Below are 24,851 nucleotides of genomic sequence, written 5' to 3'. Positions count from 1 at the left end.
TAACAAGAAATCTTCTTAAAGGACATAGATATTATGATTATTATTGAGAACTATAATTCTTTGCCATCTTTGGTCAAACAATCCTTATTAATAGGAGCCATTATTTTCAATGAAAACTATAAATTATCTTACCAGAAAAAAAATACACTTAAAAATAACCAATAGGAGCTGGGAAGGTGGCTCAGTGGTAAAGCACTTGCCTTGCATGCATGAGGCCCTGGGTTCGATTCCTCAGCACCACATAAGCAGAAAAAAAAAAGCCAGAAGTGGCGCTGTGGCTCAAATGGTAGAGCACTAGCCTTGAGCTGAAGAGCTGAAGGACAGTGCCCAGGCTCAGAGTTCAGGCCCATGACCCCACCCAAAAAATAAATAAATAAAATAAAAATGTCAAGTAAAAATAACCAATAATTAAGTACAACTTCAATGAGACAACTAAGTGAACTCTCTATCCCAGAAAAAAATTCATACTGTCTTCTTAGGAATCATGGTTTCATTCACTGGGCTAAGCTATAAGTAAAATGAAAATTAAAAAAAAAAAATCTATCACCATTAGAAAAGGGAGAAAATGTATCTTTGTCCTCAAGGGTCATTATTTTCATACTATTTCTAATAAAGGCTGCAGAAGTCATCTCAGAAGCCATCAACAAGGATTTCATAGCTTTTAGAAACTTCCCTTGGCAAACATATGAATAACTCTGAGGCAGGTTCAGACACAGAACAGTAATATCTTTGGGTATTATGTAAGCTAACAAGACCTCCACTATCTTTTTGGGCTCCCATGAGAAAGACTTGGAAAAAATTATATTAAGTGAAGTAAGCCAGGCCCAAAGAAACATGGGTCCCATGGTTTCCCTTATTTGCAATAACTAGTATATGTCTGAGACAAGCAGAAAAGGTCAGATAAGTCGATGTTAGGTGAAATGAACCCCAAGATAAGTATTCAAATGTTTTTTCTTTCTTGCGATTGTTTCTAACATTTTTTGGGGGGGGGTCCGGTTGTGGGGACTGAACTCTGGGCCTGGGCACTGTCCCTCAGCTCTTCAGCTCAAGACTAGCACTCTACCACTTGAGCCACAGCAGCACTTCCAGCCTTTTTTTTTTTGCTTATGTGGTGCTGAAGAATTGAACCCAGGGCTAATGCATGCAAGGCAAGCACTCTACCACTGAGCCACCCTCCCAGCCCATGTTTCTAACATACTTATAAGATAATTTCTTTGTTGCTTTGTATGTCCCTCCCCACAGTATAACCCCTGCTTACACTGTATTTGATGTTGGTATAATGTGGAGGGGGAAGGCAAAAACAAATTTTTTAAATAGGGATACAGGTGGACCTATTGCAACAATGAGATGTACAAGTCGTTATGTTGAAAAATGAACTTTACAACTTTGGCGGGGTTGGGGAGGGTGGGGAGGGTGAGGGAGGTGGATATGGGAGGAGATGGGAAGGGATGGGAAGGGATGGGAAGGGGAAACAAAGGAGCAGGCAACAATGCTTGATAAGAAATGTACTCATTACCTTGCCCATGTAATTGTAACCCCTCTGTACAGTATTTTCACAATAAAAAAGAATAAAAATAAAAAAATAGAAGTTCTGTAAGAGAGGATGGCAAATATTATAAAATGGCTACTGAAAAGTAACTGGATAATGCTACTAAATATTACTTCAATGTGTTATTTTTCTGTACATATTACCCATATACTCATTGGATCATTATAAACAACCACATGAAGCAAGAAGATGAGGGGTCATTATAGCTAGCTCACAGTCAAGAAAACTGATTGAGGACTCAAAAATCTCACACACCAGGTTACATCACTACTTAGTAGCAACAACAGAAATATTCTGGCAAAGGAAAAATTCAGATTTCCAAAGCCAAGGTCAATGATTCTTTTTCTTTTTTTTTTTTTTTTTCTTTTTTTATTTTAGGGTCCGGTCGTGGGGCCTGAACTCTGGGCCTGGGCGCTGTCCCTCAGCTCTTCAGCTCAAGGCTAGTGCTCTACCACTTGAGCCACAGCACCACTTCCAGCTTTTTTCTTTTTGCTTATGTGGTGCTGAGGAATAGAACCCAGGGCCTCAGGCATGCAAGGCAAGTGCTATACCACTGAGCAACCTTCTCAGCCACTTTGAAGTATATAAAGTATATACTTACTTTATATACTTTATATTATATATTATTATATATAATTTATATAAAGTATATAAAATATATAATTCTTGATCTACAAATTAATTTTCCTTTATTTTTGTCAGCTGTGGGGCTTGAACTCAGGGGTAGGGAGTTGTTCCTGAGCATCTTTGTGCTCAAAGAAGCACTCTACCACTTGAGCCACAGTGCCACTTCTAGCTTTTAAGTAGTTAATTGGAGATAAGAGTCTCACAGGGACTTTTCTGCACAGGCCGCTTTGAACTGCAATCCTCAGATCTCAACCTCCTGAGTAGCTAGGATTATAGGCTTGAGACACCAGTGCCCGGCTTACAAATTAAAATTTTAAACCATTACTGAATCATAAAAGAAAACAAATGAATTTTCACCATCAAGTTTTTAATGAGAGAATAAAACACGACAGAAGAAAATACTGTAACGGAATAGAAAGCAGAGTACTCCAAGAACTGCTCCATCTATTATTTTGTTTCAGTTGTATATATGCATGTTCATAATACATCACAATGTGCAATGTTTTATTCTATGGGTAATAATCAAAAAGCTGAAATGTAAATAACTTCTTGCAATAATTTATAAATCAATTATTTCCTTTAAACTACTTCACAGTAATATAGAAAAAATGTTGGACTGTTCAGTATTCCACATTAAAATCTTATAGATGGACTATAGTGTAATTCTCAATAACTCTTGCTCTAAGTACTATTTAATGAAACTATGTCTCCAAAACTGTAATTTGTATTTATGTAATTTGTATGTCAATAGGAAAATGATTGCTTCCTCAATATTTACTAAACTAATCATGCTTTCAGAGAATTTGTCAACAACAGGTTTGTAACCTCAAGGGGAACCCTAGTAGATTCATCAAAAGAAGTTGAAATCCATGTATGCAGCTTTCCTTCTTGTTCATGTCTTCAAGAATACACTATTCTGGATGAAAAATTTGGTGAAAATGTCACTATAATAAGCCATCACCCCCAGTTGAGAAGCTGGAATTCCTTATCCCTACCATATGTATCAGAACCATACACCAGAACACTACTTTTCAAGTAGAGTAAGAAACAAAACCATACATACTGAAGGTAATAATAGAATTCTCTGACAGTTCCATTTTTCCCATTCCTCTGGATCCATCTCTAACTAATCCCAAAATACCATTAAGAGAATAGACTGTTGAGCTATCACTTAAATGGACCATCAAGAAAATATAGAGAAGCAGAAAGGAACTGTGGAATAAACAGTAAGGCAAGTGGAAAGAAAGCTGAAGATGGAAAGAGAACAAATGTGGGGCGAGTGTCCTTGTTAGGGGGCAAAAAAAAAAATCACCTAAAAATAGTGAAAAGGGGAAAAAAACAGAACACACTAGTTTCCACTTATCTACATGGACTATATTCCAGTACTCGTAGTAGATGCTTGAAACTGTGAATAATACTAGTACCAAGCGCTCTCTATACATACTGTGCAATTTCAATACCTATATACATATGATAAAATTTAACCTAGACAATAGACACAGTAACAATAAAATATAATGTTTATTTTAACACACCATGGGGTAAAAGTTCTATGAATGTAATCTTTTTTTTTGGGTCCGGTCGTGGGACCTGAACTCTGGGCCTGGGTGCTGTCCCTCAGCTCTTCAGCTAAAGGCTAGCACTCTACCACTTGAGCCACAGCGTCACTTCCAGCTTTTTTTTTCTTTTTGCTTATGTGGTGCTGGGGAATAGAACCCAGGGCCTCATGCATGCAAGGCAAGCGCTCTACCACTGAGCCACCTTCCCAGCCCCTGAATGTGATCTTTTCCTCAAAATATCTTTGCATATTATGCTCAACCCTTCTTGTGATAATGTCTGTTTCATGAAATGAAGTGAGATGAATGACAAACACTATGATTTAAAGGCAAGCTTCTAAGTAAAGGCCACTTGAAGACAGCACTGTAATACTTCACAGTCAACCTGTGAAGCTACTAAGTGACCACCAGACATATATGAAAGTCAGTATGAGTACGCTGGACAAAGAGATGATTTACAATCAGGTAGGAATGTGTGAGATTTCATCATACTATTAAAATGAGTCGCAATGTAAGTATTATGGATTATTTCCAGAACTTTCCATTTATTCTTTTCAGGAGGTAGTTTGTAACTGTGGGTAACTACAACCATGGAAAGTAAAACTTCAGTGTAATGAAAAAATACTAAAAGTCTTCTTTATAGCAATATGACTGATGACAATATAAGTATAGATGTATAATGTATATAACTGAAGTAGTTACAATGTATAGACACATAAACAATTGGACATTTACCTATCTTTTTCTCACCACAAAACAGGAAGCTAAATAGTTCTAGCATTGCAAGGCTAGTTATCTCTCAACTGGAAGGCCCAAGACTGCAGTGAACATGGCTTCCCTGCTTATACTATTTCCTCCAAGTCCAACATGCACAATAAGTATATATTTGTAGATGAAAATAAAGGAGAAAGGAGGTTAAAAAATACATAAAAACAATTCCAGGATACTACTCCTTAAAAAGCAAATATCCAGCCAGGTCAAACAGTACATATCTGTGATCCCAGTTATATAGCAGGCATACAATGTAGGAGGATCATGGTTGAAGATCACCCCAGACAAAAAGTTAAGACCTATCTAAAATAGATATAACTAAAGCATAAATTAGCAAGCATAAATAAGACACAGTTCAAATGCCAGCCCTGAAAAAAAAAAAAAGCAAACATCCATATCTTGATGGCATTTAGTTTTTCTAACTCCAAACACCAACATAGGAGAGGAGATGTCTCAAACTGATGTTCAGGTCAAACTCACTGCCTCCCTATTAGAATATGTATATCTTTTAATATTAATAGTGAATCAAAAATATTCTAATATTAATTAAATCTTGCATGCTGATAACATTTAATGGCATTCAGGAGTATGTATTCTTCTCACTAATAAGGGATTCATTTAAAAATTTTGGGGGAGAGGTGCCAGTCCTGGGACATGAACTCAGGGCCTGGTCATTGTCCCTGAGCATTTTTTTGCTCAGGGCTATCACTTCTACCACTTGAGTCAACGCTCCATTTTCCAGGTGTTGAGGGGGCACAGTATAAAGAGTTACCATTTAATGGCACAGAGTTTCAATTTGCAATGACAAAACTGCTTTGGAAAATTAACATTGCTGGGAGGTACAGAACGATGTAAATGTACAGAATGTCAATGATGTAATTTCAAATGCTTACAATGATAAATTTTATATATTCATCATTAATCTTAATTATAATTCTTAAAGTATATATACATCATTTGTATATATTTTGGTATAAAAAACATATCTCAGTTGGTTCAATGTTGATTCCCCCAGACAAAAAATTTGTTCTCATCCTAATCTTTAGAACCTAATATGCAACCTTATTGGGGAAATGAATCTTTGTAAATATAATTATGTATCTTGAAAGAAAGATGATTTGAGAGGACATTAAGTCCAATAACAAGTGTCTATATAAGAGAAAAGCAAGCCAGGCACTGGTGGCTCATGCCTATAATCCTAGCTACTCAGGAGGCTGAGATCTGAGGATGGCACTTCAAAGCCAGCCCAGGCAGGAAATTCCTGAGACTCTTATCTCCAATAAACCACTCAGAAAACCGGAATTGGTGCTGTGGCTCAGTGGTAGAGTGCTAGCATTAAGCTGAAGAGCTGAGGGCAGTGCCCAAGCCCAGAGTTCAAGCCCCATGATCGACAAAAAGAGAGAGAGTAAGAGAGAGAGAAAAGCAAAGAAAATTTGGAGAAAAGGGAAACAATAAAGTAAACAATAAAAAAGGAAACAATAAAGTAAACAATAAACAGCACAATGTTCTGAAGATATAGAGAGAAGCAGAACTTGATACAATTACAATCCAAAGAAAGCAAAGGACTGCCCGAAGAAGCATAGAACAGATTCTTCCTTAGATCCTTCAAAGAGAGTATAGTATTGACTATACCATGATTTCAGATTTCTGGCCTTGTAAACAGAATTAAAACACCACTCCAACTATCTAACAAGCCCTACAGATTGCAACTGGGGAGAGGAAGGTGTATAAGAGGTGTGGGATATTACTAAACTTCTAGAAACTCTCACCCAAACTATTAATAGTGAGGAGGAAGGAGATCACAGATTCTTTTCTCTTCTTTGGTACTTTTTACTTTTTAGTTATCTAAAAACTGAACAATCAGTATTTACTTCACAGATGTGAATATTAACTAATTTTATATCTATCTTTGTTTTTAACAAAATTATGCTGATCAAGAAGTATACTTGGTGGGAGGAAAAAAAGTGATTTACAATGGAAGAAAGATAGTGCTTTAATTTGTAATGTGTACTATAAAGAATGAACTCCCAGCCCCTGGCTCATGCTAGATCGCTTGCCTTGCATGCATGAGGCCCTGTGTTGGATTCCTCAGCACCACATACACAAAAAGAAAAAAGTCAGAAGTGGCGCTGTGGCTCAAGTGGTAGAGCACTAGCCTTGAGCTGAAGAGCTGAGGGACAGCGCCCAGGCCCAGAGTTCAGGCCCCACGGCCACACCCAAAAAAAAAAAAAAAAAAAAATGAACTCCCAGCTGGCTCCCATTGGCTCATACCTGTAATCCTTGCTACCCAGGATAAGATTTGAGGATCATTGTTCAAGCACGGAAGTCCATAGGACTCTGTTCTCCAATTAATCAACAAAAAGCTAGAAGTGAAGCTGTGGCTACTCTTGAGCACAAAAGCTCAGAAAAACCTGACCTGCTGAAAAACAGCTTGACAACCTCCCCGCACACCACACTGTTGCGCACCACACTGTTGCGCACCACACTGTTGGAGCCCGCCCCGCTCCTAAACTCAATTTATACCAAAGGCCTAATCCTATCCCTCCCACCCCATAGGAAGTAGACACCAGTTCAGGACTTAAGAAGGCACCAGTTCCAGATTTCCAGTGGGAATAAATAATCTCCCTGCATGGCCCAGTGGGAGTCAAGCCCCTCCGAAGCACACGGCTGTCTCAAGCAGGGCACAAATGTACTATGGGACTAGAGTGGGGACGATTTCCCTGCCCCGATATGCAGGAACACACCTCCCTCAAAGCCCTGGCTTACCCCAGAGACCTGAATACAGCTCCTCACCCCATGGGAAGTAGACACCAATCCAGGATTTGGGAGGGCACTAGACTGGGACTCAAGTGGGAACAGTCTCCCCTCATGGCCCTGTGGGAGCCTACCACCTCTGAGGGGCTTGGGCGGGACAACCTCAAATTAAGCATAGTAGGAACTTGCCACCCTACCCCCCAGGCCTCAAAGGAGTCCAGGCGCTGGAACACCTTGCTTCCTACCCCTATTCCAATACCTGGAAGTCCTACTTGGGCTAGCAGGAACTTTCCACTACACTAGCTGGAATATGCCTACAACAGACACAGATCTGGGTCAGGACACTAGACTGCTGTGCACCGTATAACAGGAACCTGCCACTGGGCCTAAACCTATTCTAGGACACCAGACCACCCCACACACCACAAAGCCCTAACAACTGACCATGACACATTACACTACCTGCACCACACAGAGCTGAAAGTTGCCAAACACAGTCTGACAGAGATCCATCCAGCAAACCACACTCCACCACCATATTCTACCACAATCTGAAAGCCCCTGATAATCCCTGAACCCAAATGCAAAAATCACAATGAAAGATTACAAAATCCATGATCAATCAGACAACAAACGGAATCCAAAAGCCAACAACAATCCAGGGAAAGACCCTAGTGAGAGTGAAGAAGAGATGGAGGACAAAAGAACCACTGAAATAATGAGAGAATTGTACAGTGAAATAACAGAGGATATCCAAAAACAAATAGAAGAATTCAAGTAGGAAATGACAAAGAATAGACAGGTTGCCCAAAAAGATATGGAGAGAAAACAGAAATGCTAAACAGCTCATTAAAAGAAGAAAATAATACCATGAGAACTGCCTCCACAAAGAACTTGGAAGCATAAAGGTTCAATTTCCCTATTGCAAACCACAGTTGAAAGCTTATGCAATAGAACAAGGGAAATGGAAAATAGAGTATCAGGAGTGAGAATAAAAGAAGGGAATTAGAACAAAAAAAAAAAAATCAAAGGTATGGGGGGGGGGGACCCTCTGAACATAAAAAAGGGAAATCCAAGAATTGCCGGACTTAATCAAGAGATCATATTTATGAATAGTTGGGATCAATGAAGGGCAAGAATTCAAAACTAAAGGCATTGAAAAATCTACTCAATAAAAAAATAACAAAATTTCCCCAGTTCAAGGGAAAAATCTCACCCACCTAATAGAGGCACACAGAACTCCTAGTAGACAGAATATAAGAAATACTTCTAGACACACTGTAGTGAAGACTCTAGACTTAAAAAAAATTAATTTTAAATGCAGCAAAATCAAAAAGGGAACTATATTACAATGGAAACAAGATCAGAAGCACTGCAGATCTCTCCTTACAAACTCTGACTGCAAGGAGAGCCTGGAACGGTATAATTCAAGTTCTTAAGATCAACAACTGCCAACCAAACTGGTGTACCTAGCAAGGTTATCATTCACAATTGATGGTGAAACTCAAAATTTCCATTACAAACAAAACTTAAAGGAATTTCTGAACGCTAAACCAGCATTACAAAGAATAGTAAAGGGAAGCATACAATCTGAAGAAAACAATCAAAGCCAAGGAAACACATTAGAAAAAATCACTAGACTACTAAACACAAAATGAGGAAGGAAGCAAAATATAGGAAATAAAGAAAAGGGCAAGAAACACGGCACATCTCTCCAAAATAACCTTAAAATATTAATGGGCTCAATTTCCTAACCAAAGTAGATTGGATCAAAAACAAAGACCTATACATTTGTTGTCTCAAAGAGAATCACCTCACAGTCAAAGATAAAAACAAATTCTAGGTAAAGGGATGGAAAAAGATCTTTCATGCAAATACAATGTGCACGAAGGCAGGAGTAGACATATTGATGTCTCACAAACTTGGCTTTTCATTAGAATTAGTATGAAGAGACAAGGTAGGCCATTCCATAGTAATAAAGGGAATGATCCATAAAAAGGAAATCACAGTGGTCAATATCTATACACCAAATAAAAGAGCACTAAAATATGTTAAACAAATACTGTGGGACTTACAGAACATGAGAGACATAACACAATAATAATGGGAGATTTTAATACCTGGCTCTTACTAAAGGATATGTCAACCAAACAAAACATAAGCAATGAAGCCTCTGAAATAAACGACTCTTTAAACCAAATGTACTTAACAAGTATCTACAGAGTATTCCAACCAACAACAACCTGATTCAAATTCTTCTCAGCAGCCCATGGAATATTCTCCAAAATATATCATGTCATAGAAAACATAGACAACCTAAGCAAATGCAAGAGGATTGAGAATACTCCTTCCATTCCATCTGACCATAGTGGAATCAAAACTAGTTGTCAACAACAAAGCATATTGCAGAAACACTCCAACACATGGAGACTGAATAACACTGAAAAACATATGGGCCAGAGAAGAAATTAAGGAAGAAACTAAAAAGTGCTTACAATTCAATGAAAATAAAAACACATCACAATGGAACCTCTAGGATATAGCAAAAACAGTGCTGAGAAGGAAGTTTATAGCTCTAAACGCACATATAAAGAAAACAGAAATAACTCAAGTAAATAATCTCATGATACAACTAAAATTGCAAACAAAACAAGAACAAACAAACCCCAAACTACTAGATGGAGAAAGATAGCAAAGATTAGGGCAGAAATTAATGAAATTGACACTTTAAAAAACTATACCTAAAATCAAGGAAACTAAAAGCTGGTTCTTTGAAAAAAATTAATAAAATTGACAGACCATTAGCAAGAATGACAAAGAAGAAAAAGACTGAAATCAATAAAATCATAGATGTCACAGGAAATACTACAACAAACATCCAAGAAATCCAAGTGATTATAAAGGACTATTTCAAACTCTATACTCAAAAAAAAAAAAATCTAGCAAAAATGGACAAATTTCTTGACACATACCAACTGCCTAAAATGAACCAAGAAGATATAAACCAGTCATACAAGCCAACAACACTCAACGAGATTGAGGAAGTAATCAGAAGTCTTCCAACAAGGAAAAATCCAGGCAGAGATGGATTCACCGCTAAATGAACAAATATCAATATTCCTCAAGATTTTCTGTAAAACAGAAAGAAGGTGCAATTCTGAACTCATTCTATGAAGCCAATGCCACATTAATGCTAAAACAAGGTAAGGATCCAACAAAAAAAAAAAAGAGAACTACAGACCAACTTAACTGATGAACACAGATACAAAGTCCTTCCATAAAATACTAGCCAACAGAATCCAGAAACATATTTTAAAAAATCATACATTGTGACCAAGCGGGATTCATCCCACAGATGGATGCAAAGCTGGTTTAGCAGATGCAAATCAATATATGTAATTCATCACATCAACATAGCCAAAGCCACACAACCATCTCAATAAATGAAGAAAAAGCCTTTGATAAAATACAACATCCATTCACTTTAAAGGATTTGGAGAAGCTAGAAATAAGAGGAATATTTCTTTAAATAATAAAGGTTATATATGACAGACCAAATAGCCAATATTATACTGAACAGGGAAAAACTAAAATCATTTCCCCTAAATTCAGGAACAGGACAAGGATGTCCACTCTCTCCACTCCTATTCAATATAGTTTTGGAATTCCTAGCTAAAACAATAAGGCAAGAAAAGGACATAAAAGAGATTCACATAGGGAAAGAAAAAATCAAACTATGCTTCTTTGTAGATGACATGATCTTATACCTAAACGACCCAAAAAACTCAATCCTCAGGCTCCTAGAACTTATCAACCACTTTGGCAAAATAGCAGGATACAAAATTAATCCACAAAAATCAATAGCCTTTCTATATGCCAACAATGTATCAGCAGAAAGGGAAATCATGAAAACAACCTCAACTTGCAGTGGCCTCAACCAAAATAAAATAGCTAGGAATTAACCCAGGCAGGCTTTATAACCGACGATTTAAAAGATATTTCTAGAGAATACTATAAAAATATGAAGAAATCAAAAAGGACACTAGGAAATGGAAAGACCTTCCATGTTCACGGATAGGTAGAATCAATATTGTGAAAATGGCCCATACTGACATACAAATTCAGTGTAATCCCCCATCAAAATCCCATTGACATTCTGTACTGATAGAGAAAACAACCCAAAAATTCATATGGAACAACAAAAGATCTAGACTAGCCAAAAGCTATCCTAGGCACAAAAACCAATGCAGGTGGTAGCACAATACCAGACCTCAAACTCTACTACAGAGCTATAATAACAAAAACAGCTTGGTAGTGGCACAAAAATAGACCCGAAGATCAGTGTACAAGATTAGAAGCCATACACTTACAGTATTTGATATTTGATAAAGGAGCCTAAGATATACAGTGGGGGAAAAAACAGCTTCTTCCATAGTTGGTGTTGGGAAAACTAGGCAGACATATAGAAAACTAAAAGTGGATCCTTGTTTGTCACTATAAACTACTATTAATTCAAAGTGGATCAAAGAATTCAATGTCAGACCCAAAAATTTGAACTACTGCAACAGAGAGTAGGAGAAACATTAGAATGTATTGGTATAGGTAGAAAGTTCTTGAAAAGATTCCCAGGGGCACAACAGATAGGACAGAAACTTGACAAGTAGGACTACATCAAGACAGCCAACAGACTAGGAGAATATCTTTATCAACAATATATCAGATAAAGGACTAATATCCAATATATACAAGGAGCTCAAAAAACTAACCTCTCCCAAATCTAATAAACCAATCACTAAATGGGCAAGAGAGCTAAGGAGAAACTTCTCAGAAGACATAAGAATGGCAAAGAAACACAAGAGGAAATGCTAATCATCCCTAGCCATAAAGGAGATGCAAATCAAAACAAGTCTTAGATTCCATCTCAGCCCAGTTAGACTGGCCAACATTGTGAATTCGAACAACAAATTCTGGCAAGGATGCAGGGCAAAAGGAACCCTACTGCACTGTTGGTGCAAATATAAACTAGTACAACCACAGCAGTCTGGCAATTACTCAAACAACTAAATATAGATCTTCCCTATGACCTAGCTATATCAATCCTGGTCATCTACCCAGAACATCATGGGCCAGGATATAATATAATCACCTGCATAACCATGTTCATTGCTGCACTATTCACAATAGTAAAAAATTGGAAACACCCCAGATACCCCACAATATATGAGTGGATCCAAAAAATGTGGTAGCTACACACAATGAAATTTTACACAGCCATTAGACTAGAATAAAATAATCTGCAGGAAAATGGGTGGAACTAGAACAAATCATATTAAGTGAGGTAAGCCAATCTCAGAGAGACAACTGGTACATGTTTATTCTAATAGGTGGATATTAAATCTAAAATACACTGGGATATAATAAATTATACAGGAATATATATATGTATGTATATATATATGTATACATATATACATACATATATGTATATAGTTGTGAGACCAAAAGAGAATACTCTTGGAAGAGAAACTTGTAGGTGCAATGCATAAGTGTCTCTCCATATTTATATAAAATAACATACATATCAAAAACAAGATATGGAAATGTGAGATCTCCTTTTTTTCAGTTTCTTATTTTTTTATGATTCTGTTTTCTTTATGTATGTGTATTCAAATGCCTATCTTCAGGGGGGCTAGGGGAAGGGTACAGAACTCTGGGGAAAAAGGGTGAAAAGGACACTGATCAAAGTGAACTATACAACTCATAGGTGGAAGTGGGAGGAAAGGATTCAGAGAAATTGAGTTAGGAATTTTAAAATAAGCTATTTCTAAATTAGCCAGTCACCTATTTTAAAAAATAGCTAAAGCAATAGGGCTGGAAGCAAGTGATAAATTATCTGTCTACCAAACACAAAGCTAAGTTCAATTCCTAGTATCATCCCCCACTACAAAAAAAAAAAAAAGGATTTACAGAAGCAGTAGAATCACAATAATGTAAGAACTCAAATTACTTCAATCAAATACCAGTTCTAGGTTGCCTGAGATAACTTAATGAACCTCACATTCACATCCTTGTTTGAGGATCATCCTTATAAAATACTAAAAACAGAAAACTAATAATCATAAAAGAAATGAGAAATTTTGTTGCTATTTTCATGTCTACCTTGCAATTTTTCATGTTTTTTTATGTTTTCTTTATTTTTCATAATGAAATTTATATTTAGGGATTTATAAGGAGCATAATATATACTTATAACTGTAGTATTGAAACTATTACCTCTATAAAGCTCTCTATATAGTCTAGATTTTGAAGTATTTTCAGGATAATATTCTGTTAATTATATATTTTAATGCCTAAATAGCATTATAATATTAGCCATAATTTCAACTTATTCCTCTTCCAGGATATTCTAAAATACTGCACTTTTCTCTCTCTTCTATTTATACATGCCAGTCACTCTTATCATCTCTTTTCTATAAATACCTATAAACCCTAAACACATATATATTCCCATCCTTCCTGAGATAACTATAGCCACTAGAGGGCAATATATTTACAAAGAAAAATGTTCTTTAGTATGACAGAGGCTCACGTACTAATAAATCTAAAAACTTAAAACAAAGAAAATAAGACAATTCAAATTCACAAATTAATCCTGGAAAAGGACTCCATAGAAGCATACAATGGTGTACAAAAATGGAATCCTATTTTCTAAAAAAGTAATTGTTAAACATACCTAATTATCTAATTATCTTAAAGGTAAATAAATAGTAATATTAGAAATAGGATTCTTTAATATCAGCCTCAGATAAAGAAGGAAAAGAAAGAAAAACAAAAGGATAGAAAAATGAGAACTGAAGTATTTAATTCTTCCATATTCACACTGAGAAAACAAGAAACTAAAAGCACAAAGAGGGTTTAGCAACTCTTCTACTGAAAAGCAAGGATTTTATATGTATTTTAGGTGGAAGAAAAATGGCAATTAAAGAGATAAACAGAGACTTCAGTTCTTTTCTCAAAATTAAGAATGCAAAGGAAAGAAATATTAATAGCTACTAATATCTGACAGAAAGCTTTCCTGTTTTTTGCACAGAATCTAATTCAAATTATTTTTCAAATTGTTTTATTTTTTAAGGTGATGTACAGAAGGGTTACAGTTACATAAGTAAGGTACTGAGTACATTTCTTTTTAAATATTGTTACCTTACCCCATCCTTCATTTTTCTAATTTTCTGCTCCCTCTTACTAGCCCACCCCCAAGTGGTAAAATTCATTTCCAATATAGTGCCTAGTGCCCTATTGCACTGGTTCACCCTTTGTTGTTTGTCTCACCATTTTGTTGTTCTTCCCTTCCCCAAATCAGATAAACATAGATACAAGACAAAGGGTACCAAAATCAACACAGTCACAACAGCAGATAAACAAAAGAAAAAAAAAAAGAATAAAGAAATATCTTTATACCATACATTCGAACAATAAAAAACACCTCTTGGCATTCATTTCGATTTGGTCATATATACATAGCTATTGGGTTATTGTGATTCTCTGCTAGGACTATCGCAGACATACACTAATTATTACAAATGAGAGAAACTATGGAGCCTATGTTTCTTTGGGCCTGGCTTATTTCACTTAATTCTATTTCCTTATTTTCTTTCTGATGGAAGAATAGAATTGCATTTGGGTATATATACCACATTTTCTTGATCCATTTATGTACTAAGGGATATCTGGGTTGGTTCCTTATCTTAGTGATGGTCAATAAGGCTGCAATGAACATAGTTGTGCTGGTAATTTTAGTGTGGCCTTGTTTGTGGTCATTTGGGTAAATGCCCTGTAGGATTGCTGGATCATAGGATAGCTCTATGTTTAGTCTTTTGAAGACTTCTATACTGCTTTCCAGAGTGGTTGAAACAGTTTAAATTCCCACCAACAGTGTAGTAGCATTGCCTTTTGGCCACATTCCCACCAGCATCTACTATTATTTGTTTTCTTGATAATGGCCATTCTTAACAGGGGTGAGATGTAATCTCAATGTACTTTTAATGTGCATTTCTTTTATGGTCAGAGATGTTGGACATTTCTTCATGTTTCTACTGGCTAATCTTATTTCCTTTCCAAAGAAGTCTATTTTTAAATCTTTAGCCCACTTATTAATGGGGTAGTTGTTTAAGGATTTGTTATTGGGGGGGTTAATTTTTTGAGTTCTATTTGTATTTTTGAGATGAAGTCCTTGTCTGTTGTATAGATAGTGAAGATCTTCTCCCAATCTGTGGTCTATTTATCTTTCTAGCTATGTCCTTTGCAGAAGCTCTGCAGTTTAATGCAATCCCATTTATTCAGCTTTTCTTTGAGTTGTTGTGTTTTTAGACCTTTATTTAGGAAGTTTTGACCTGTGCCAAGAAGCCCTAATATATCCCCTATCCCTTCTGTAATATTTTGAGGGCATCTGCTCTTACCTCAAGGTCTTTGATCCATTTGAGTTGATTCTGGTGCAAGGTGATATATAAAGATCTAATTTCATTTTTCTACATGTGTATAGCTAATTCTGCCAGCACCACTTATTGAAGATGCTGTCCTTCTTCCATCTAATGATTTTGGCTCCCTTATCAAAGATTAGGTGGCCATAGGACTGTGGGATTATTTCTGGGTCTTTAATTCTATTTCAATGGTCCTAAGGCCTGTTCATGTACCAGTACCAAGCTGTTTTTATAACTACAGCTTTATAATAGAGTTTGAAGTTTGGTATTGATATTCCTCCAACACTGTTTTTCCTGCTAAGGATTGTTTTTGCTATTCAGGATCTTCTATTATTTCATATAAGTTTTTGAGTTGCTTCTTCTATTTCTCAAATGAACTTATTTTATATTTAGTTACTCTGATATTATGACACTTAAACATTTAAAATGTCAACAATTTTAGGAAAAATTTTCTTACCCTCATTGGATGTATATCTGCATAAGGAGGTTTTCCTTCAGCCATTTCTATCGAAGTAATGCCAAGAGACCAGATGTCAGCCACACAGTTATAGCCTATTTCTTGAATTACCTCAGGAGCCATCCAGAATGGAGTTCCTATCACAGTATTGCGTTTTGCCATTGTATCCTGCAATAACATTACACAGACATAAATACTACCACAAAAACCCAACACATTTACCAACATTAAAATACATGTTAAACCATCATATACTACAGATCCCACTGGAAATTTACTATTTTCCCAACTTAGACTAGTTTAACACAACATATTTAGGACTTTTTAATTCTGAAGTAATCCAATCCACAGTATTTACTTCACAGTAAAGACAGTTATTAAAGACAGCACTGCAATAAAATTTAAAAAACAATGTGCTTAGGACAACCAATGCAGCTCACTTTCAGAAAATTTAAGTAATGTGAAGATAAGATGTACTTTCACATTCAATCATTCTTAAATAGTAAATTTTTAAAAAATGATAACATAGTTTGTTCAATTATGGTTTCTTTTCCAAAAGAGTAATAAAAAATATTATTAGCCTAAACTTACTGTTAATTGGCCAGCCACTCCAAAATCTGCCAGTTTTGCATGTCCTTCTGTATTGAGAAGAATATTTCCAGCTTTTATATCTCTGTGTATTTTTCTCATAAAGTGCAAATATTCTAATCCTTTCAATGTAGATTTTAGAATGGTTGCAATTTCATCTTCTGTTAACTGGAAAGAAATATTTACAAAACCATATTAAAATACCATGTTACATAAACTCTTGTATAGCAAACACAACAAATACTTCTTTCCAATAGCTAGTAAATCTCTACAAAAAGACTAAAGAGTAAATAATCAAGAGCTTCTTTTCCACTTCCACAAAACATTTTAATGATGAGAAAACCATGTCTTTTCTTGAAAATTATCAATGTCACTCAAAAAGCAGAGAATATAACCCAAGAATCAGGACAATCATAAGGCATCACTATTTACCACGGTATCTTACACTAGGGTGTCACTATTATATGTCATGAAAAAAAAGAGAGAATTCAGACTCTTTCCTACACTGCCCACAATTCATTCAGAAAAAGAAAACCAACAATGTTAACATGAACGAATACAAACAAAAGAGGTGATGTGCCACCAGTGTCACTCTTCTTGCTTCCAGCCAGGTTACCCCTAATCCACCTAAGTCTTACATAACAATAAAAATACAAAAATGAAGATTAGGAGTGATTAGCAAAATGGGAACACAACAGCAGAAGAAGAAATAGGGGAGTGAGAGAATATGGTTGGAAAAGGAACATTTCCAACTGTTACAGCAATATAGCCATTGCAATCTACACAAAACATTACAACTAAGGATTTTACATATTCATTTATTATGAAAATCCCATAAATAATATGATCTTGTAAAGTAGTAAAAAATAAATATTTGGTCTGCTTTCCATTACAATAGATCCTACAACCTTTGTGATTTGCTGAATGATAGGATGCTATTTTTAAAATCACTCATAATATAACCTTTTTAACTACACTGAAGTTTATGGTAATGAAGTGATACTTGTGGGAGACTCTACATAATTTCAGGATAAAAACTTTCAGAGCCTGGGAAGTTGGCTTAGTGATACAGTGCTTGCCTCGCATACATGAGGTCCTGGATACAATTCTTCAGCACCACATAAGCAGAAAAAGCCGGAAGTGGCACTGTGTCTCAAGTGGTGGGGTGCCAGCCTTGAGCTGAAGAGCTGAGGGACAGCACCCAGGCCCAGAGTTCAGGCCCCAAGACCAACAAAAAAAAAAGAAAAAAAAAAACTGGTTGTCAGATGAAATGATATAATTAAAGGGTTAGAAATCTCAGTACTATCCCCTGAATATCCCCTGAATCATGAGTTAATCACCAATCTCCAATGAATTTATCAACCATGCCCATGTAATAGCACAACCAGAAACAAACAGAAGGAGCTTGTGTTGTACATACTGGAATGGGATAATTTGAAAGAAAATGGTAACAAACCAATGTAGGAACAACTGCTATAGTAATAAAACAGAGACCTAAATAGAGACTGAGAAGCTACTTTAAATTAGGTATATAAGAAAATGTAAGATAGTTTGTTTTGTTTTTGGTGAGGTAGTCCTGAAAATGGAGCACATAGCCTCAAGCACGATAAGTAAGCATACCTTCTACAACTACTGCCCATACTAAAGGAGAAGTGAATAAAAACACCATGATTCCACTTCTCAGACATTTCCAAAAAATTGAAGGAGAACATTTACAAAACTCATTTTAGGCTAGGTGCTGGTAGCACTTGCCAACAATCTTAGCTATTCATGAGGCTGGGATTGTAGGATCAAGGTTCAAAGGCCAGACAGGAAATTACATCTCTATTTAGGTACCTCAAAATCCCTTAGTAGTGCTGTGGCTCAAGTGGTAGCATTTTGAATGTTAATAAATATCGTCATATATTTATATATAAAATAAATATAGTTATATACAAAAATTGTGTGTGTGTGTATATATATATATATATATATATATGTATATATATATATATGAAGACAAAAAAGACTCTAGTCACTGCAAGGAAAAAGGAAACTGAACTATGTTTCACAACTGGTGGTTCATACCTGTAAGCCTAGCTACTCAGAAGGCTGAGATCTGAGATTGGAGTTTGAAGCCAACCCAGGCAAGAAAGTCCATGAGAGTCTTTATCTCCAATTAACCACTAAAAAACTGGAAGTGTGCTGTGGCTCAAAGTGGTAGAATTCTAGCCTTGAGCAAAAAATGTTAGGGCCAGTACCCAGGCACTGAGTTTAAGCCCCATGACCAACTAAAAATAAAAGAAAAAGAAACCACCAGCCAAGAGTAGTGGTTTAAGTTTCTAATTCTAGCTACTTGGGAGGCAGAGATGGGGGTAGGGATCAAATTTCAAAGCCAGATTGAACAAAAAAAGTTTGTGAGACTCCATCTCTACTCATGGCTGGATGCAGTGACATGTGCCCATCATCTTAACTACAAGGGAAGCACAATAGTTAGGAACAGTGGTATGTGCTTGTCATCCCAGCAACACTGGGCCCATAAAAAGGAGAGTCATAGTACAGGGCAGCCCAGGCACAAAGAAGAGCCTCTCTCAAAATATAGCCAGCATAAAAATGGCTTGGATCCATTGCTAAGCGTAGACCACCTGCCTAACAAATAGGAGGCCCTGAGTTCCAATTTCATTACTGAAAAAAAATACAAGAAAAGAAAAGAGAATTACACACACCAATATCCTTCAAGAACATTAATGTAAAACTCAACTAAATACTAGTACTGCCATACCCAATTCAGAATATTAAAAAGACTAAAGAACATAACCAAGTAAAACTTATTCCTAGAATGTAAGGATGGCTCAATGTACAAAATTTGACAAATGTAATACAACATCTTAAGAGAATAATGAAAAAGAAATCATATGATCATCTCTATAAGAAAAAAAACCATTTGACTGCTCAATTTAAATACTCATAATACAAGTATTAAAAAGAACAGGAATCAAAAGAAATTACAGTATTCTAAAATAATAAGAGCCACAAATGAAAACTCCACACTCAATAGTGAAGGATTAAAAGATCTAAGATCAGAAACAGGAAAGGATTCCTGCTTTGTCACTTTTGTTCTACATAGCAACTGAAAAGTTCTAACAGAGGAAATTATGTAAGAAAAAGAAATAAATGACCTCCAAATTGGAAAGATGTAAAAGTATCTGTTTGCAGGCCAATAAAACTGCCAGAACCAATAAAAATGAATTCAACAAAGCAGCAGGATATAAATTTAACACACAAAAAACAATCACATTTCAATATACACCAACAACATGCAATCTGAGGAAAAATAACAAAAATAATTCGCTTTGTACCACCATCCAAAGAATAAAGTGCTTGGGAATTAATCAAGAAAGAAAGACTTGTCCAAGTGACTGAACTACTTACTACCACTGTGGTTAAGGAAAGCCTTCCCAGAGCATGCAAATATACCCTCAGATCTTATATTCATCAGAGCAATAGCAGTGACTCATCTCCAGTAGAACTTAACATAAACACAATACTGATTTACCACCTTCAATAGCCTTTGAAATCAATCATCCTCACTCTGAATAGAGCAGAGTTCCATATATACATCTTCAGGGATGAAATTAACTATTTGTCAACCAAAACCAATCCTGAGAACCCATAAACCACCACTCAGCCATAATCCCATTTTAAGAAATCTAGAACCACAAAATGCCAGTATACAAGAGATTGAAACCTCCAAAATCTCTGACCAAGATGTCTAAATGTTTGAGAAAGATCATGAAATTCATGAATAAATAAGGCAAAATGTCTCTCTCAAATACCAGCAACACCATAACAAAGGATTTAAGTGACATTTAACAAAGTAATCAAAACAATGACAAGAATGGCTAATGCAATTAAAAACAAAACTGATATGTGAACAACTGAAAAAAATTCAAGGAGTCAAACAATAAGAAAAATAAGTCTAAAGAATAAAAAATGAGCAGCTTAATGAAATAAAGAAGGCAATGCAGGATATGCCAGAGGAATTCAACACAGTTAGAGAAATTTAAGGGGAAAAAAAATCAAACAAAAACCCTGAAAAACAAAGAGCTCAAGTGCCCAAATAAAAAACTCAATAGAAAGCCTATATAATACAACAGAAGAAGTTGAAAATAGGGTATCAGAAATTGAAGCTAAAGCCAAGGAATTACATCAGTCACATAGGTTGAAAAGAACACTTAATATATTAAGGGGACTTACAAGACTTAGTGGTATCTATCAAAAGATCAAACTTACAAATTGTGGGAATAGAAAATAAAGAAGAATTTAAAACTAAAAGCATAGAGAATCCATTTAATAACTTTACAGAACATAGCCCAACCTCAAGACACACAGGGTCATCCGTGTGATGGAAGCCTACGTAACTCCAAACAGGCAAAATGAGAAGAAAAAAAAAGCACCCTTACACACATTATTTAGTAAAAATGTTAAATATACAAAATAAATAATGTTGAAAGATGTTAAAGAGAGGAGAATAATTTGTAATGGCAATAGTAGCAAATTTTTAAAACAGACACTTTATTCAAGGAGGCATAGCATGACATAATTCAAGTTCTGAAAGACAAAATTAGCCAATCTAAACTACTGTACCCATCAAAGCTGTACTTCAAACTTTTCAGCGATAAAAATCTGCCATAATAAAGACTAAAAGAATCCATGACTATTAAAACACTACTGCAAAAAATAATTAAGGGAGCCAGGCACCAGTGCTCATCCTTGTAATCCTAGCCACTAAGGAGGCTGAGATCTAAGGGTCAAGGTTCAAAGCCAACACAGGCAGGAAACTCCATGAGGCTTTTATTTCCAATAAACTACTCAAAATAAAAAAAAGGTCAGAAGTGGCACTGTGGCTCAAGTGGTAGGCCCAGAGTTCAAGTCTCAGGACCAGGGTAAAAGAAAAAATAATAATAATAATTAAGGGAATCATATCCAAAAAAGAATAAGTCCTACTACATGAGTAGATGAGCAAAGCAGGAAAGCAAAGGAAGCAAGCATCACAAAAGTAAACAAAAAGATTGTTTCAAAATTAAAATTAAATTTTAATGGCTTTAACACTGCATCAAAAGGATAAGAATGAACCAGTCAATGCCTTTAAGAAACACACCTTACTGACAAAAACAAACACAGGAATATGGTGAAAGTATATAAAAAGACCTTCCAACCAAATGGATCGAGAAAGCAGGTAGCTGTAGCTATAGTTATATCTGAAAAAACAGATGACAAACTAAACTCAGGAGAAAAGAAAGTCACTTCTTATTAGTAATGGAAATGATTCGTGAAGAAGAAATTACAGTTGTTAACATTTATACACCAAACAGCAGCATACCCAGGTTCATTAAACAAATACTTCTGGACTTACAAGCACTGGTAAACCCTAGCACAAAAATAGTAGGATTCCAGTATTCCTCTCTCACCAACAGATAGGTCATTCAAAAAATCATGACAAAGAATAATTAAATGACACTACAGACCAAATGGAATTAACAGACATCTAAGGAGTATCTCACCATGAAGGTATACATGTTCTTCTTACCAGCCATGTAATTTTCTCCAAAATAGATCATGAGCTAGGACATACAGTAAATCTGAACAAACCAAAAAATTAAAATAACTCTTTGTATTCTATCACATCATAATAGAAATACAGTTCCACAGCAAAAGATGCTAAGAAAATATTCAAGCACATGGAGACTATACAATACAAGTTAAATGACATGTGAGTCACTAATAAAGGATGAAATCATATAGTGGCTGGAATTAAATAAAAATGAAACCCAACCTAACAGAACTGCTAGGATATAACAGAGGCAGTGTTGAAGGGAAAATTTATATCCATAAGAACTGTCATCAAAACAACAGAAAGCTCTCAAACAGCTTTGTTATACAACTCAAATTTATAGAAAAGCAGAAACTAACCAAACCCAAATGGAATAGCTAGAAATAGTATAGATTAGGACAGAACTTAATGAGATAAAGACTAAAATAACTACAAAGAATCAATGAGAGAAAAAGTTGGACTGTTGGGGGAGGGGAGAGAAGACTAATGAAGGATAGAAAAGACTCAAATCATAAAATTAGGACTGAAAATGGAAATATCACAAGTGGCAAAGAAATCCAAAGAATCATGAGGGAATACTTGTAAAACCTATACCTAAATAAAAGCTTGAAAAAAATAAATAAATTTGACGTAACAAAACTGAATCAAGAGGATATAAACCACTTAAACACAGCCATGATCTCTATTTTAACAAATTTCATTTACATGTAAATACAATCAATTACTCAAAGTACCCAAAGAAGCTAGAGTTGTATTTGGAAAATGTTACTTCCCATATTGCATAAAATTTGAAGATTGTGTCTTTTTCATTACTATAAGAATTACATTAGTTCAAATAGGCCCCATATTCAACTAAGAATTAACTATACTTAACTAAGAGTTAAAGAGAGTTGCTTCCAAAGAAAAAATTTTATCAAGAATACTTTATTTGTAGATTTAATTGGGTTATTCTCAATTCATTACAGGTTTAAGACCATTTCTGACACTATAAAAATGAGCAATGTCTTCTTAAAATAATTTGAATCACATTTTATAGTCTGTTTCAGAAAATAGATTATAACCATGAATGAATACTCAGCAATCAGGGATGGAAATAAGACTTTTGTAGCTAAGCTAATACATTAAAAGACGGAAGTCTACATCTGGTTTCAATACTGGCATGAATTCACTGGCAAATTTAAAAAGAATTTCACTGTACAAAAACAAAAAGATGGTTTTGATAGGCTTTACTCCTCTGGTTACTTTTGTTTCTAGAGTCATATGATTAGTATAATAATATGATACATTTAATATGTCACTGTATATATGGCTTTAATAAAAAATGTACCCACCAACTTGTCTCAAGGGCACATGCACAAATGGTTTTAAAATACACAGACTTCCTTAATGTTTTTATGTTCCTAAAAACAAATACAAGTAAAGTATTTAAGTTCACACAAAATTAAGAATTTAAATTTTCTAAAGGAGTTTTTGACAAAGGTAGCTAAATGTCACCTTTTGACATCATTACTTAGGAATACAAAACAATGTATGAATCTACATTTAGTTGTTGTTAACTAATATGGATACAAAAAATTAATTCACTTTTTAAAGTGATACAGATGCAGATTTTTAAGTTTTACTCTCAGAAAGTTTGCATAAGATCTTAAAACTGGTTTATGCTGAAAATTCACTGATGTAATCCTAACATAACCTTTTGAGGCATTAACCAAATATGAGCTCTTTCAAAAAACAAATCACTTCATATTCCAAAAGTCAGAATTTATCTATCCTCTAATAACCAATAGCTTACATTTACTGAGTTCTTACTATCAGCCACACAATATGTACCATTTTGTTTAATACTCAAACACAGCCATAGAAGGTAGGCATAAATAAGAATTTATTGACAGCCTGTTACACTTTGCCTGTCTTCATAATATTCAGTATTTTGTGAGACAAGAACAAAATAAAATATAATACTAAGCAATGATACAAAAACAAGATTAGTTACAAGAATACTTTTGAAGATCAGGTCTTAAAGTAGATTATACACTTGAAACAGTACCCTGAAAATAAAAATAAGCCATCTAATATAACCTACAAGTCAGGCACTGGTGGCTCACACCTATAATCCTAGGAGGCTGAGATGTGAAGATTGTAGTTAGAAGCCAGCCTCGGCAGTAAAAGTCCGTGAGACTCTTATCCTCAATTAACCACCAGAAAATCGGACGTGGCACTATGGCTGAAAGTGGTAGAACATTATAGAATTAGTGAAAAAAAGTCACGGACAGCAGTCAGGCCCTGAATTCAAGCCCCACAACCAACAACAACAAAAACCCTACAATTTCTCCCCAACTCAAGACAGGATTCACAGAGGAGGTGACTTTTGAGATGACTCTCAGGAAGAATGAACAATGGGTACCCAAAAAGGAAAGAAAATAACATTGTATACAAAGACAATTGGCACAAAAATACATGAAGCAGCACAGGTGTCAGT

The 24,851-nt window shown here is 35.3% G+C and overlaps 1 protein-coding gene across 1 annotated transcript in view; it reads right to left on the bottom strand.

Annotated features, from left to right (window-relative positions):
* Window positions 1-24,851, bottom strand: part of Stk3 (serine/threonine kinase 3) — a 219,689-nt gene that overhangs the window by 153,533 nt on the left and 41,305 nt on the right. Inside the window, exons 5-6 of the mRNA XM_042673057.1 lie at window positions 16,783-16,947; window positions 16,192-16,359 (exon numbers count right to left, since the gene is read on the bottom strand). Of these exons, the coding sequence (XP_042528991.1) occupies window positions 16,192-16,359; window positions 16,783-16,947 (333 nt within the window). The remainder of the gene's footprint in view (window positions 1-16,191; window positions 16,360-16,782; window positions 16,948-24,851) is intronic.

This window comes from Dipodomys spectabilis, unplaced genomic scaffold (assembly GCF_019054845.1).
Source record: "Dipodomys spectabilis isolate Male_0828 unplaced genomic scaffold, ASM1905484v1 ptg000783l, whole genome shotgun sequence".
Taxonomy (NCBI): domain Eukaryota; kingdom Metazoa; phylum Chordata; class Mammalia; order Rodentia; family Heteromyidae; genus Dipodomys; species Dipodomys spectabilis.
Note: the sequence above shows the minus strand (reverse complement) of the source record. Positions and strands in the feature narration are given on the sequence as shown.